The sequence below is a fragment of the Scardinius erythrophthalmus genome, assembly GCF_964197995.2.
Source record: "Scardinius erythrophthalmus genome assembly, chromosome: 20".
Classification (NCBI taxonomy): domain Eukaryota; kingdom Metazoa; phylum Chordata; class Actinopteri; order Cypriniformes; family Leuciscidae; genus Scardinius; species Scardinius erythrophthalmus.
The window spans coordinates 2,937,416-2,955,058 of NC_138240.1; the positions used below are offsets into that span (position 1 = coordinate 2,937,416).

General features: G+C 39.5%; 1 protein-coding gene across 1 annotated transcript in view; it reads left to right on the plus strand.

The window, feature by feature from the left end:
* Nucleotides 1-17,643, plus strand: part of gcn1 (GCN1 activator of EIF2AK4) — a 58,441-nt gene that overhangs the window by 14,518 nt on the left and 26,280 nt on the right. Inside the window, exons 13-31 of the mRNA XM_081349652.1 lie at nt 781-879; nt 1,911-2,084; nt 2,181-2,333; nt 3,015-3,107; nt 4,368-4,443; nt 5,278-5,437; nt 6,106-6,295; nt 6,377-6,501; nt 7,133-7,311; nt 7,407-7,500; nt 8,146-8,259; nt 9,381-9,579; nt 10,841-10,990; nt 11,131-11,312; nt 12,287-12,367; nt 12,445-12,588; nt 15,439-15,563; nt 16,653-16,842; nt 17,117-17,187. Of these exons, the coding sequence (XP_081205778.1) occupies nt 781-879; nt 1,911-2,084; nt 2,181-2,333; nt 3,015-3,107; nt 4,368-4,443; nt 5,278-5,437; nt 6,106-6,295; nt 6,377-6,501; nt 7,133-7,311; nt 7,407-7,500; nt 8,146-8,259; nt 9,381-9,579; nt 10,841-10,990; nt 11,131-11,312; nt 12,287-12,367; nt 12,445-12,588; nt 15,439-15,563; nt 16,653-16,842; nt 17,117-17,187 (2,599 nt within the window). The remainder of the gene's footprint in view (nt 1-780; nt 880-1,910; nt 2,085-2,180; nt 2,334-3,014; nt 3,108-4,367; nt 4,444-5,277; nt 5,438-6,105; nt 6,296-6,376; nt 6,502-7,132; nt 7,312-7,406; nt 7,501-8,145; nt 8,260-9,380; nt 9,580-10,840; nt 10,991-11,130; nt 11,313-12,286; nt 12,368-12,444; nt 12,589-15,438; nt 15,564-16,652; nt 16,843-17,116; nt 17,188-17,643) is intronic.

Sequence of the window (17,643 nt, forward strand, 5' to 3'; positions counted from 1 at the left end):
TAAAGGGAAAAAAACATGTTTTTTGACCTCACTTTTTTCCATTCCACTACATCTGGCTTTTTTAAATGCGAAAACACACGCTTTGTTTTAAAAAAAGAAATCGCCCTTTCCAGGTTATCTCCCAAATGTCATTCTCACTTCTGCTAGCCTGACGTCGTCATAATCAGATTCTAGTCATGATATGATACTGCTCCATTGGGCTGTGATTATGGGGTGTGTTTCAACCAAACCAGGAAACAAAATGCCTCTGCACTCAATTGGATAGACCTACAACCAATCAGAGCAACGGAGAAACCACAAGGTTTTCATTGCGCCCCATCTTCTCAGCGACCATCGGGGTCCAGCTGATAAATTAAACTTTTGCCGAATCCCGTAGGAAGGGCGACAAAAACATCTTTCCAATCGACAAATGCCCTGATCACGGTTTTCTGTTCCTCTTTTAAAATTAATGTGCCGTCGATATCTTCTATAACAGATGCGATGGCGGAATCTTTGTTGTAAACGAATTCAACCCAAGCGCTCTTTGGTGACGTGGATGATTACGTGACTGTTGATCATCTGTCCATCATCGTATAAAGCCCGCCCTGACAATTTGATTGGTCCGAACAGCTCTGGTTCGAGCATAGTTGCTCCACAACGGATCAAGTCCAGACCGAACTTCCCGACCTCAAATGTTGTGGGCGGGGCTAAGTTCGGCTGGCATCCAGGCTACACTTCTGCATGAATATGTGAGTCTTTTAGTAACATATTAAGCTTAATTTATGTGTGTTTTTGAAACAGGAATCAGAAGTTGCAGTCATCACGCCGTCTCTGGCACTTCCTCTCAGTCTCTGAGCTCCAGCGTGGCTGTGATGTTCATTCCATACCTGCAACAGGAAGGTGAGAAACCTACGGGCTTTTAATTACATTATAATGGAACTTTTTCAATAAACTTAAACTTTTTTCATACTGGTTTAAACACTGAACATCCATATAAGTATGAGAGCATTTCGACTACTTTCATAAACTGGGGTTAGTGAGTTGATGTAACACTAATAATGAATTCAATTATTATTATTATAAATAAATATTATCTAAATATAGCACTTAAAGTTTTAAGTTTACTTGTCGTGACCATTAACTGACGGCTGAGAACTGTAAACATGCGAATTCATTGCTAAATCATTGAACAGTGTTATTTTAGTATCACTTAAATACTATTATAGTTTTATTAAGTTTAAATTAGTTTTTATTAGTTTTTTTAAATCTCTATTTAGTTTATAATTTGTAATAATTGTATTACTTAAGTTTTTTTACTACATCAAGTTAAACTAAATGAAATGAGAAATGTTTCTATGGCAACTAGCTGTAATAAAAATAAGTTTTATTTTTACTTTCCTTGATTTAGTTGTTAAGGGTTAGTTGTTATTTAGTTGTATATTTTAAGTATCCAATATAGTTTTTTTTTATGTTTTCAGTTTTGGTTTAACTATTATAACACTGTCATTGAAATATTAACCTAAAATCTCAGTAGGAAGTAAATATTTTTTATAAGTTAAATATTGACAAATTGTTGTGAAGCCCTGACTTAGAATATCAAGATTTTATTTCTACCCAGTTTACCATTTAAAGATTTAATATGGATTTTGTTGCAAAATTGGTTTTAAATTCATAATTAATTTACATTAAACGATCTTAAAAGGTCTTGCATTTAAATTTTTTTTTACATTTTTTTTATTATTTTTTATTTCAGTTTTAGTGTTTGTACATCAAGTTAAACTAAATGAAATGCTAAATATATGAATATGAATTTTTAACTTTTTGTTGCAAATTGGTCTTAAACTTGTAATTTAATTCACTAAAAGGTTTTATATTTCTTAAACATGCATAAAAGTCTAATATCTGCTGATGTTGTATTTGTGTGTTTATAGTCCACGAGGGGACGCTGGTACATGCGGCGTCTGTGTTATCTCAGTGGACGGGCCGTTTGACGGTGAACGTACCCTCAGAGTTGAGGGAATGGTTTAAAAAAGCCTTCGGCCTCAAGACGTCCACGTCCCTCGTGCGTCAGGCGTATCTCCAGGCCATGATCGGGGCTTTCAAAGGTCAGTCGGACTGCTGGGATGTTTCACATGGGTTCATACTCACATGCTGATGTTTTGTCAAAATAAACAGCGTCTGTGTGTCTTCATTCTGTTCAGGGGACACTCTCAGTCAGGCTGTTGACTTCCTACCTCTCCTCATCCAGACTGTGGAGAAAGCTGCTGCCCAAAATACCCAGCATGCACTGTTGTCTGAGGCCGTGACCGCCTCTGTGCTGCTCTGTCGGCTGTCTGTCCTCGACTCTGTGTCTGGTGAGCGTTCACACTGGCTATTTTTCCATCCACCTATTTTTATGCACATTTTGGGATATTGCATAAAAACGCTGGAATGAAACGCCATAAATTCTATGTAAAAAACGAATGCACTCAATTGAGGGCGGATACATTTTTTATCCGATAAGAAGACATAAGCTTAAACTATGATGGAAACACATTTACTGAATAAATCCCTTGATGCGGAACAAAAAACTTTTGTGACTTTGCCTCAACAGAGGATTGGTTGCATAACTGGACTTTACTAGCAGACCAATCACATCACAGCATCTCAAATGTTGGTTTGGTGGCTTTGAAACCACTTTGAGCCAAAGTCTGTCATCAGAATGATTCAGTTTAATTCCCTCCAAAAGCATTTCGCATGATTGCGTGTGTGAGACGCAAGTCATTTATAATGAAGGACAAAAGAGCAACAGTGGCTTCCCCAGTTGCAGCAACTTCCATTTTTATTACATATGTTTTGCACCAACTTCCCAGGAAGTTACGATTATGTTCTCTTGAACACATAGGATGTAAATGCTGCTTATTCGCAAATGTTCTTTGCGATATTCCAGTTTTGCACACAAGTTAAATTCGCAACTTTGGATGGAAACATATCTACATATCTATCCTCCTCCGGTGTCTAATGCTGGTGATCATCATGTTCTTCTGTGTCTTTAGAAGCGAAGCTGGTGTCTTTCTGGAACCTGATACTGGATGAAAAGAAGCCTCTGTTCACCACTGAGAAGTTCCTCTCTCAGGCCAGTGAAGAAGGTCAGAAACGCTCCATTTATCAAACGTATCCAGAGGCGATTTTAGGATTTCATTGATGTGGCTCAGAGGAATATTTTTTGCCATAAGCGGCCATATTATGCTTTTTACAAAGTCTTGATTTGTTTTTGAGCTCTACTAGAAAAGATTTTCATGCTGGAATGTTCAAAAAACACATTATTTTCCCCATATTCTGCATTGTTCTCCTCTCTTCCCAGTCTGTCAGTAACGCTCTGAGCCATTTCTCCCAAAAGCATCGCCTTAGTTGATCATAGAGACCATTGGTGGCAATTGTTCTACCATCAACTTAGGCTTTTATTCTATTTCAGCTTCATTTTTTATTAATGAAAAATATTTTTTAACAGTTTTAGTTAACAGCAGTGTTGGGGAAAGTTACTTTTAAAAGTAATGCATTACAATATTGCGTCACTCCCCCAAAAAAGTAACTAATTGCATTACTTAGTTACTTTTTATGAAAAGTAATGTGTTACGTTACTTTTACGTTACTTTTTCTTCTCACCTGGGCTGGGCTTGCTTGTTTGTTTTTTTAATAACAAGACCAACAAAAAAGTTATACCAAAAGTGAACTGAATAAGCCTCAGGCCGAAGGAAATGTATATTTACGCTTGTACAGTAAAGGGTGCCGCTCAAACTAACCTTTCAGCTGCGCTGCTGTTCTGGATTAAAGAACAATAATATACAGGAGAAGGAAGTTCAACACTCTTATTTCTAAATCTTATAAAGTAATTTTTGCTTATTAGTATGGTTGAATTAGATAATTGAAGGTCAGCAGCAAAGACATTAATAAAGTGAGATAAAATTCACAAAGTATATTTGTGTAATTTAATAGTTTATTATAAAAGTTGAGTAAAATTCTGAGATTGCATTTTACTGTTTTTATTTATTTTGAGCAGTGAGATGAGTAAGTTCACATTTACTCTAGAACTACAATAACCATCATGTTTACACAGCGCACACACCACCACCTCACTTTGTTTCTCTCAACATGGGGACAGGAGAGCTGTCAGTCAAGAAATGTGAAAAAGTAACTAGCGTTACTTATTTGGAAAAGTAACTTAGATATTTTATTTCAAATTGAAAAAGTAATGCATTACTTTACTAGTTACTTGAAAAAGTAATCTGATTACGTAACTCAAGTTACTTGTAATGAGTTACCCCCAACACAGTAACAGCACTGATCAGTAAATCTGATGAAGATCACACACTCACACTCACACACACACCTGTGTTCTGTACCCACAGCTCTGTGCACCATCCTGCTGCTGTGTGAAAGACTGTTCCTAGATCAGCCACAAAGACTCAACAACAGCAAGTCTCAGTGAGTCACTACTATTTTTCCCTGAAATGTTTTGTGTAGAATTTAATTATTCGTTGAATTGGCAGAGGGAATTCTATTTCCTGAGTTCAATTTTACGTTTTAGTTTTTTTTAATGCTGAAAATGTAAACAAACATCTAAACTAAGCATATGTAAATCATTTTATTTTCATAATGATAAATAATATTCAGTCAGAAAACTTTAAGGCAACTCTAGGATCATTAAAAGTGGGCTATGATATGCAAAATAAAGCCTAAGGGGATCTTGTATCACCCTAAAAGTGTTTATTTAGGGATCTGACTCTACCTTAACCACTTGTTACACGACTACTAAACAAATTAATAAACACAAATGCATGTGAAATTTTAATTTGCTTGCTTGATTTGTTTTACCTCATTACGTTAAAAAAATGTACTGCTCATTTTTAAATTATTTTTGTATTATTAATATACTATTAGGATTTATTAATATTATTTAATATTTAATATACAGGATTTATTAATATTTTATATTATTATATAATGTTTAGTTTTAGTAATTCAGTAATTGACCCCAAAGCAAGTTTGACGTCTCTGAAATTATGCTAATTGTATTTATTAGAAGAATTCATTAGCATGCACATCTTGTGTTACAGAGTTTTCATATGCCTGTACACATTATTATCCACTCAGTGATGTCAGGGGGTATTTTGAGCTGACAAAAGCATTGCTGAAATTTGCTGATAACAGGGTTAAGAAAGTAAATGGGGTGAATTTTGGCATTCAACAATATTGCAAAAACTCTTCAAAGCATCTGTGAGCGATCATGTGACTCAAACCCTTGTCTGCCGTCCTCAGGATGTATCATCAGGCCACAGTTATGGCGCTGCTGTCCCGACAGTGGTGTGTGCGTAAACATGCTAAGCAGACTGTGAAGAAGCTCCTGTCCTCGCTGGGCGGATCCAGCCTGGCCCACGGCCTTCTGGGAGAACTGCGTGTCATTATTAACAAACACAAGGTGAGGGAGTTGAACGCTTAGGCTACTTTACACTAACGTCAGTGTTTCCCACACACAGACTAATTGGTGGCGGTGCGCCACAGAATTAAAACCGGCTGCCACACACTTCGTTTCGTTATTAATTTTTATTTATTTATTTTTACGCTATTCGTTTAGCTGCATTTCCTTTCCCTGCTCTCCCTTTGTCTCTCTGTCACTCACGCGTCTCTCTCTCTCACACACACACACACACCTCTGTGCACACTGCATCTGTCTCCATGAAAACGAGATCATCCGAGATCAACGAGATCAAAAAATATTTTATATTCTGAATACAATGTTGTCAGTGTGTTAATGCTGGAGTCCCGACTCTTAGCAAACAAGCGATTGCACCTTCTTTAGTAAGTTAACTAACGTTAGTCACAAGTTTGCGGTAAAATGCAGTTGGTTTGTCGAGGTCAAAACACTATATAAGCTGTTATGTCATTTTTAGGGTGTTAAATGTGTGGATTTTGTGAAGGTGTGAAGCATTTTTTTATTAATATTTAATATAATAAAGTTCTCTGTAACGAATTATTAACGAAGGAATTATTTTGATTCTTCCCCCCCACCACCACAAATTGCTTTTTAATCTGTGGGAAACGCTGAACGTGTATTGAATCTGCTAATTTTTCCGTCTCTTGAATCAGATTCTGCCGTCAGATGCTCTTTATACGGAGACGGGTGAGCTGACTGAGATGGGACGCTTGTATGTTGCTCCGAGGATCCTCCTGGACGCTCTGAGGGTTATCTGCTCGGCGGCGGCCCAGTGGAACGACCTGCCAGAGACTGAGAAACTGGCCCTGGATATTCTCATCGTTACCCATCATCCCTCCATCGGTCCGTCTCTCTCCCAGTGCTTTTGATTGCATCTGTACTGGAATATCCCAGTAGCTGTTAATCACGCTCTTTCTATTTCAGTGGCCATCAGGTCTGAGTTGTGGCCCTCTCTGCTGTCCACTATGAAGATGGACGCTACTGATTTCATCGACAAACACCTGGAGAAGATTCTACCTCGCCTGCTAGAAGCCAACACAGACAACCAGGTGGGTTTAAAGCCAGCATGAGAAGTTGCGATTGTCTTTTCTTCCCTATTGTGATGTATATATTCAAGTGAAACGGATTCTGGAACAAGAATAATTGTAGGGCGGGGCTTGAGTTTGTCCTTGTGGTTTGCTATTGGTGGATCTCATGTGAGTGACAGGTTGCCACGCCCTCATCATCAGAGAAGAGAAGAGATGTCACTGCAAGAGAGAGGGGAAGTTTTTCTGATTTAAGATTACGAGAAATTTTCTTCTAAAATTATCATTTTTATCAAGCTTGTATGTTTATGTTCAGTTATTTCACTTTAATGGCAGTGAAAATTACCTATTAATTGTCATTAAAGTGAAATTACTGAACATAAATATACGAGCTTGATAAAAATGCTCATTTTAGAAGAAAATTTCAGATGGCACTTAGAGGCTTTTGCATCTGAAGTCTTCATATATAGTGTAAAATTTTGGAGTATAATTTAATTGCAGTCTTTTTATATACATCTTATTTGATATATATATATATATATATATATATATATATATAATTATTGCATTGATATAATAGGACACACATTTAAGATTCGGGTCAGATTTTTTGCTGGATTTATGGTTGTCATTGTGTCTCTCTCTTTCGCTGTAGGCTGTTCAGAATGCTGTCGGCTCTCTATCGCTTCTGTCTCCAAATAAACTGCTGCCACGTGTCATGGATCACGTGACCCAGCGCTTGTCCAATCATGCGATGATCCAGGTGACGCGTCAGGAATATGCAATCATGCGAACGCCAGAGGGAGAACTTTATGATAAGAGCATCATTATGAGGTAAAGTGAACTGAATCAGTCCAGATGGAATGAATGAACTTCATTTTTTGAGGTATTGAATGAATGAGAATTCATCCTGCTGTTGTTTTTGGCAGTGCGCAGCAGGAGAGCACAAAGAAAGGCAACATGAAAAGAGAGAACAAGGCTTATTCCTTCAAAGAGCAGATCATTGAAATGGAGCTTCAAGAGGTGAGAGAGAAATACTGCAAACAATCTGCTGGAATATTAAAGGGAACAAGTTGTTTTGGGCTTTATGTTCTAGTGTGCATACTGAATAGTTACTGTACACTGTTTAGTCAAATACTATTTACAGTATGCAACAATAAATATTTCCAACTGAAATACAGAACATTCTCATCTCATTGCATTACCTGTTTAATTTAGTTGTCATGTTGAAGATAAACAGTTATTTTGCAAATTTACAAAAGTTTTTTGCATAAAAAATTGCCCTAGTAAAAATTTGGGCACCTAGTGTCAATCTGTTGACTGCCCTATTAAATATTGTGCAAAATATATAGTGAATATATATCATTAAATTTCAGTGATGGTGATAATTTTACGTACATCTCATTTCCTGTTAAATATTTTATAATATATTGGCTGTTCATTTATATCAGCATTAGCCATTACCATTAAAATGTCTTAACTTTTGTATGACCAAATAATGAAGTCTAGACATTAAAAATCATGGCCAATATAGCATCCTGTTCATCCACCACACTGACCAATGAAACAAAGTTAAGCGCATTGCATTGTAGGAGACAGTATCTGGTGTAGTGTGTTCTGTTTTATACCGCACATTTGATTGAGCCTCTCCTTGTGTTTGTCCTTCAGGAGATCAAGAAGAAGAAAGGCATCAAAGAGGAGATCCAGCTGTCCAGCAAACAGAAGGAGATGATGCAGAACCAGCTGGAGAAAGAGTCCAGCATCCGCAAGAGATTGCAGGAGGTGAGAGGTCATACCCGAAACACATCATCAGCGTGAACAAACCAATTAAGTTTAAAGGCTTAGTTCACCCAAATATGAGAATTCTGTCATTAATTACTCGCCCTCATGTTGTTCCAACCTCGTAAGACTTTTGTTCATCATCATAACACAAATTAAGATATTTTTTATTAAATCTGAGAGCTGTCTCACTCCTCCATAGGCTTCTAGGTAATTGATATCTGCCATCCCAGAAAAGGTAGTAAAGACATCGTTAAAATAGTCTAAGTGACTACAGCGGCTCAACCTTAAGTTTATCAAGCAACGAGAATACTTTTTGTGCGCAAAAAACAACAAAATTAACGACTTTATTCAACCATCTCTTCTCTGCCATGTCATTCTCCTGAGCTGTTGGCGTAGTGTAACAGCGCAGCGCTTCTGGGTTGTACGTCAGAACGGAGGCTCACTATTGGCCGACGCTGGTCATGTGTGTGATGCTGGCCAATAGTGAGCCTCCGTTCTGGCGTACAACCCAGAATTGCTGCGCTGTTACACTACGTGAACTCACTCAGAGGAACACAGAAGAAAATGAAGAGTTGAATAAAGTCGGTATTTTAGGGTTTTTTTGCGGACAAAAAGTATTCTCGTCGCTTGATAAACTTAAGGTTGAGCCACTGTAGTCACTTAGACTATTTTAACGATGTCTTTACTCACTTTTCTGGGATGGCAGATATCGATTACATAGAAGCCTATGGAGGAATGATCCAGCTCTCAGATTTAATCAAAAATATATTAATTTGTGTTATGATGATGAACGAAAGTCTTACAGGGTTGGAACAACATGAGGAAGAGTAATTACTGACAGAATTTTCATTTTTGGGTGAACTAACCCTTTAAGACTTTAAAAAATGTGTTCATGCACATGTATACCTCTGTGCTAAATATTAAGTTTACACATGACTTAACCGAAAGGAAAAAGGGGGGACTCCTTTTATGAAGTTCCCGGAAGTGCGGTTGTTGTTGGTTGAGCACGAACGATGTAGAGTGAAATATGGTGTACATGAATAAACAGGTGATCGATTAACTTTTGAAGTGTGTCTTTAAGTGTAACACCAGTGAGACGCGTCTCTCTTGTTCTCTCTCAGTTGGACGTGGAGCTGCAGTGTGTGATGGGTCTGTTAGAGGCGACTCTGGCCCGTCGTCCTCCTCTGATCTGGGTTCATCTTCCTGCGGTCGTGCAGGTTCTTCTTCCCCTCCTGCAGTCTCCAGTGGCTGCTCCACGCGTCAAACCCGTGTTCCTGCGCATCGGCGTCACTCTGATGCCTAAACACCTGCACTACTTGGGTAACCATTCCTTTTCCAATTTTCCTTCTTTTCATATATAAATGATTCATGTACGTTTTTGTGAATGCAAATGCATGTTTAACCCTATAAAACTACGGTTTCATGTTTGATGCGCAAATTTCTAAGGCCTCTGGATTATCAGCATGATCAAAACTGCTGAAAATCCTGTTGTTACTCCTACATGCCTTCTGTCGTCTGATTGATAGTTCATACTTTATTAGCAAGTAAAAGGCCTTTTAGTATAATGGTAGTTCACGTTTCTTTTGCTGTGAAATCTTTAATGATTTTTGGGTAAAACTTTATTTTACAGTGTCCTTGTTACATATGTTATGTGTACTTACCATATTAATAACAGTAAATTATGCATAATTACATGCAACTAACCCTCAACCAAACCCTAATCCTACCCTAACCCTATAGTAAGTACATGTAGTTACTTAATATTACTCTGTACTTAAATATATAATTAAACTGTAACACTGACACCTTAAAATAAAGACAAGTGTAACCTATTTTTGTTTAGTAGACATAAGATTATCTTTAATATTGTTAGTAATATTTCAAGATAAACACTTACTGGACCATGCATCAATGTTTTTTTTTTTTTTTTTTTTTTTAGAAAAATCATGTTCAAATGTGAGTGTCAAATATGATCATCAGGCTTTTGAGGAAGGTTTATTTGTTCATCTCTCAATCATCATTGTATTGCATTGTATGTTTTAAAACTACAGAGACGGATCATAAAACATTTGATCTTAGTAAATATCATCTTACTTAGACATATTATTGGCAGGTATAGAGTGACAGCTGGTATTAATATGCAAGTATCTGCTATACTGTTATAAAGATGTCACCGATTTACATTACAAGCATCAGAATTTCATCTTGTGTTTTGGCCAAATAAATATCAGCATTTGCACCAAATTGCTTATTTTTGCTTAGTTTGGGCCTCTTAATAAAATGGAGGTGTTTTTCCTCCTTGAGTTTGAGCTCCATATTCTCACTATATCAGACTATTTTAGTCATAAAAGCCTGATGCATCAAATATGATACGCAGAAACACGTATGCAAATTTTTATTCTTTTTTTAAATTTTGTCTGAAGGTTTGATAAAATGTTCCATAAAAAAAAAAAAGATGTCAGGCTTTACAGGGTTAATGCTGTTCGTTCTGATTGTTTTAGCATGTGTGAATAACAGATGTCGTGCTTTTGCTTTCATGTGTGAATGTGGCTTAAATTAGTTTTTCTCTCTACATGTTTAGCGGTTCTCGTGGGTCATGTGACCTTGCGTCAGCTGAAGCCAGAGTGTGATTTGGATCCTGCTTGGGCTCAAGAAGATCTGAACACAGCGACGCAGCGAACCATCTCACTGCTGCATACACACACGACACCTCAGAGAGACGCCAAACCCGGTGAATAACACACACACCCACATGCAGCAGAGGGGAGAAAATGGACATGAAACCTAAATTACAAAAGGTCTTTTGGTGCAAGAAAGTGCAAAAAAATAAATAGAGCTTCTGTAACGTGGCGAACCTCTCAATGATTGCAGGGTCAGAAGCGTCTGCCCTGCCAGCGCCGGCGTTCTCCTTCTGTTTCCCGCTTCTTCAGGCTGTGTTGAGTCAGAGCAGCGGATCCTCAGAGGACACAGAGCTCACGATGACCCGCGCGCTACAGGTCATCAACACACACGCTCAGCTGCGGGCGCATTCGGACGACACGGTCATAGACGAGGTACGGCTGGTTGCTTTGCCATTAATCTGTGGTTTTGATTTATTGATCCATCAACTTTGCATTAACTGAAGTCATTCAGGAATTTTTCAATTCAATTTTACATTTCAGATTTGAAATCAGTTCCTAAGTTCTGTGGGTTTGGTCAGATATTAAAAATGAGAATATGTAAATGTTCTTCTACATACCTAATTAGCATGCAAGTGAATGCCGTTTTTAAGGGCTGTTCACACCAAGGATGATGACTATAGTTATAACGATAAAGATATAGTTCTGATTATATAATGAATACCAGAGTCCACACCTCAGCTATTAAGATAACGACACAGAGAAACTGTGAATCTTTTGAATCACTTTCACAATGATTTTTTTCCAGCTGATGAACGCTAAAAACATTGACAGCCAATCAGATTTCCTCCTGCTTTAAGAGCCTGAGCATTGAAGCGGCAGACGACAAAACTGCAGCGCGCTTATAAAAAAAAACAGGACACTATCGTCCGCTGGTGTGGACACTAATATAGTTATCATTATAATTATTGATTTGAACAGACCTTTTTTCCCCTATCGTGACACATATCCAATTGAAACGGCTTCTGGAACAAGAATTTTTTTTATTTATTTGTCTGAATCGTTGTCATTTGCTAGTCTGCAGCGATCTCATGTGATTTTCTGATGTCTTTTTGTTTTTGATTAAGGGAATTAATAAATGGTTGACCACACTTCGGTGCGCTGGGATATGATGATATGAATTTTGTTGTTGTGATATGTGATATGAAATATTACATGAATTTTGTTGTTTTGATTTATGAATGTTTCATGTCAGTGGCTTATTCAGAATCTCCATCTCTGATTTGCAATTAATAAATTGTCATGCGTGCATATTTTGATATTTTCGTGCATACATTGATTTGTTGTGCATATGTTGATTCTATCCATGTCTAAGAGTTTATCATGAATGTGTCTTCCTGTTTGTCCAGACTGGCCCAGAGCTGCTGCCCAGAGTCAGTATGCTGCTGCTTTTGACCAAAGTGATCGGCACGTCCACCATTCGCCTTCAGGTAGAGCCTCGAATCAAGAGACACACAGTATTTGAGGAGAGTTGTGTTGTGACCGTGTGTGTGTGTGTGTGTTGTAGGTGCTGGCATCAGACTGTCTGACGGCTCTGTGTACCAGCGCTGGAGGGCAGGAGGGATGTGCGCTTGCCGAACAGCCTGAGATCGACGTTCTGCTGGAGGCTTTACTGTCCTCGTGCTTCTCTGTCAGAGACGCTGCGCTGAGGGTCAGTACCTATCTGATGTCATCTTGCCTTTGAACACGTTTGTATTGACAGTATTAGGGCTGCACAATTAATCGCAATGAAACCGCACGTGATTTGGCAAAGGCTGCGATTATTTTATGTGCAGCTTGTCAGTGCAGCACGGCTCATCGGTAGTAAATGCTCCTTCTGAACACCAGAGGGCGTCTCACACACACACACACACCCCCCACATATCCATCTGAACACCAGAGGGCGTCTCACACACACACAAACCACATATCCATCTGAACACCAGAGAGCGTCTCACACACACACACACACACACACACACAAACCACAAATCCATCTGAACACCAGAGGGCGTCTCACACACACACACGCCACATATCCATCTGAACACCAGAGGGCGTCTCACATACACACACCACATATCCATCTGAACACCAGAGGGCGTCTCTCACACACACACACACACACACACACACACACACACGTCACATATCCATCTGAACACCAGGGGGCGTCTCTCACACACACACCACATATCCATCTGAACACCAGAGGGCGTCTCTCACACACACACACACACACACACACACACACACACACACACACACACACACACACACATCCATCTGAACACCAGAAGGCGTCTCACATACACACACCACAAATCCATCTGAACACCAGAGGGTGTCTCACACACACACACACACACATCCATCTGAACACCAGAAGGCGTCTTACATACACACACCACAAATCCATCTGAACACCAGAGGGTGTCTCACACACACACACACACACACACACACCACATATCCATCTGAACACCAGAGGGTGTCTCTCTCTCACACACACACACACACACACACACACACACACACCACATATCCATCTGAACACCAGAGGGTGTCTCACATATACACACCACATATCCATCTGAACACCAGAGAGCGTCTCACACACACACACACACACACACACACAAACCACAAATCCATCTGAACACCAGAGGGCGTCTCACACACACACACGCCACATATCCATCTGAACACCAGAGGGTGTCTCACATACACACACCACATATCCATCTGAACACCAGAGGGCGTCTCTCACACACACACACACACACACACACACACGTCACATATCCATCTGAACACCAGGGGGCGTCTCTCACACACACACCACATATCCATCTGAACACCAGAGGGCGTCTCTCACACACACACACACACACACACACACACACACACACACACACACACACACACATCCATCTGAACACCAGAAGGCGTCTCACATACACACACCACAAATCCATCTGAACACCAGAGGGTGTCTCACACACACACACACACACACACATCCATCTGAACACCAGAAGGCGTCTTACATACACACACCACAAATCCATCTGAACACCAGAGGGTGTCTCACACACACACACACACACACACACACCACATATCCATCTGAACACCAGAGGGCGTCTCACATACACACACCACATATCCATCTGAACACCAGAGGGTGTCTCTCTCTCACACACACACACACACACACACACACACACACACCACATATCCATCTGAACACCAGAGGGTGTCTCACATACACACACCACATATCCATCTGAACACCAGGGGGCGTCTCTCACACACACACCACATATCCATCTGAACACCAGGGGGCGTCTCTCACACACACACCACATATCCATCTGAACACCAGGGGGCGTCTCTCACACACACACCACATATCCATCTGAACACCAGAGGGCGTCTCACATACACACACCACATATCCATCTGAACACCAGAGGGTGTCTCTCTCTCACACACACACACACACACACACACACACACACACACACACACACACACACACACACACACACACACACACACCACATATCCATCTGAACACCAGAGGGTGTCTCACATACACACACCACATATCCATCTGAACACCAGGGGGCGTCTCTCACACACACACCACATATCCATCTGAACACCAGGGGGCGTCTCTCACACACACACCACATATCCATCTGAACACCAGGGGGCGTCTCTCACACACACACACATCCATCTGAACACCAGAAGGCGTCTCACATACACACACCACAAATCCATCTGAACACCAGAGGGTGTCTCACACACACACACACACACACACCACATATCCATCTGAACACCAGAGGGTGTCACACACACACACACACACACACACACACACACACCACATATCCATCTGAACACCAGAGGGTGTCTCACACACACACACCACATATCCATCTGAACACCAGAGGGTGTCACACACACACACACACACACACCACATATCCATCTGAACACCAGAGGGTGTCTCACACACATGCTAAAAATGCCCTGCCGCAGATTTACGATAACGCGCATCATTTCAGGAAATCCCTATCACTGTATCTGAATAAACAAAAGATTGAAAAGCTTTGATTGATTAAACATGACTAATAAACACACGACTGCCTCATTCTGTGTAAGAAGCACATCATCTCACAGGAGGAGCTCAACTGTTGTTATGAAGTGAGTTTGGAGGAAAAGCATGTTATTAAATGTTGTCTTTTGTTGGACTAGAGGTTCATAAATGCTTCTTGTGTTTGGAAAGATGTTCTTTTTCAAATGCACGTTATAAGTGCCTCTCAGTGCTTTCAGACGGAGCAGCGTTTACAGAGCCGATCATCAATGACAAATAATCGCAGCCTTTGCGATTTCAAAATGCCGTTAAGCCAAATCGGTTTAAGTGCGATTAATCGCGCAGCCCTACTTTGTATTGACAGTATACTTTGAAGTGTTTGTAATTAAACCTGTGGACTGACTCTCGCAGGGTCTGCTGGAGATGGAGTTGGCGTTACCCACCGACAGCGCTGACGCCAGCGGTCTGAAGATGCTGAGGAGACTGTGGGTGGCCAAATTCGATGTGGAGGAGGAGGGCAGAGCTCTGGCAGAGAAGTGAGTCATGCAGTTTTAGCGTAGAATCACTCTTTCACACTGCAGCCTGTGGTGCTGGTCCTAATCAGTTTCACATCAGAGTTTGGTTCGGGATAAAGCTGTTTTCCAAACTCACTCCAGAGAATTACACTCAAGCTAATTTGAAAACGGGGCTCTGGGAAATGGTTCGTCATGTGGACTCCAGTGCTGTTCACAGATGTTAGGAAAGCCATCCGGGCTATTCTATGGAAATGAACTGCTGTTTTATAGCCAACATTTCTCATTTGTGTCAAATTTTTTTTTTTTTTTTTAAACAGAATTTCTCCATCCTAAAATAATGGAAATTTTTAAAAAATGAAATAAATTGTCACAGTAAAATAAAATAAAAATAAAAAAACATATATATATGTATTTTTAATGCATTTGTGTTGAAATAAAATTTAATAACATCAAATCAAATAAAAAAAATTAATTGTCACCAGCTAAAATCATGGACGTTTCTGAAGTTAAAAGGCATTTGCCTTCAAAAAAAAAAAACCTAAAAAAAAATTTGTCCAAAAAAAAAATTCACCTGGTAATTATATAAAAATATATTTAAAAAAGTTTCTTCAACTAAAATTGTCTACATTTCTAAAGTGAATGCATTAGTGTCAAAATACAATGAAATGATCTAAAATCTACATTATTTCACCGGACTAAATCCAGAAGAACTCTGGCAATGTCTCCGAGACGCTTGAAGAAAGCGACGTCTTGTTGCCGCAGTTCTTCTGGTTTTAGTCGGTCTCAGTTTTTTCTGTTACTGACTCGATGATGGTGAGATCAGATCAGACCGGCTGTTGTCAGACTCCTTGTGCATACACAAATCTCACTGGATTATTACAATTAATGGCAAAAGGAATGTTTGTAACTGATATTTCCTACTGACACACTACAGCAAAATATATAAATATCTAAAACTAAGACTTTTGCATAGTACTGTATATAAAATCCATTATTTCAGCAGCTTTACAATGATTTTTAAACACCTAATCCAGCAGTGAATCATTGATTTATTGTTGAAATGCTCTGCAGTGGTGAGTGTTGCTCATGCTGTGTGTGTGTGTGTCTCAGACTCTGGCAGGCTCTGTGTCTGGATCTGGTCCCTGAACTCTGTCCGCTCCTGATCGAGGATGTGATCCACCACGAGGAGGCGGTGCGGTCGGCGGGTGCCGAGGCTTTGTCCAGCGCCGTCAGCCAGTACCAGGAGCAATCGGCCACCGTTCTGGCCCAGCTCACTGAGCTCTACCATCAGAAACTCTACGTGAGTCTCTCACACGGGAGATTTAGGACCCAGACATCAATATTTAATCAAGCCTTGTAGCGCTTAATTGAAATTCATCTGGGAAATTAAAGCCGTTGTGTTAAGTGTCATAAATCACTCAGACGGGCTTTTATAATTCGTTTTTTTTTTTTATTCATTGCCCTAATATTTAAAATTGAATGGCCATCATTGTGAAGGCGAATCACTCTGGATTGTCGTTTGAATGGGACGGCTTTGAGTGATGCTCAGGGATTTGTGTGTGTTTTGTGTTCAGAGACCTCCTCCGGTTCTGGACGCTCTGGGACGCATCATTTCTGAAGCTCCTCCAGACCAATGGGAGGCCAGGTAAGAGCATATACCTGATGACTGTGGAGTTATTATAGATATTTACTTGGAAAACTTTGCTTAGAAAAAATGTCTATAAATATATATATATCACTTTTTTCAGTTTTTTATTTTATTTTTTTAGTTTGTATTTATTTATGATGAATTTGAACAACATCTTTGGCAATCTGTGATTTTTTTATTTTATTTGTGTTTTTTATGTAGTTTAAGTAGGTCATTTTTGATTTCATTCTTTAATTCATTACATCAAGAAAAAGTTGACTTGTTTAGCTTTTCAAGGCATGAGGGAAATGATTGGATAACTTGAAACAGACAAGGTTGTTATGTTAGTCTCCTGTAATATTAGACCTGTAATATTCTGGTTATACCTTCAAAATGTATATTAAACATTCCCGGTGCTTCACATTTGCCCGCAGAACTCCCATTATAATGCATTTCTTGCGAGTTTACAAAGTG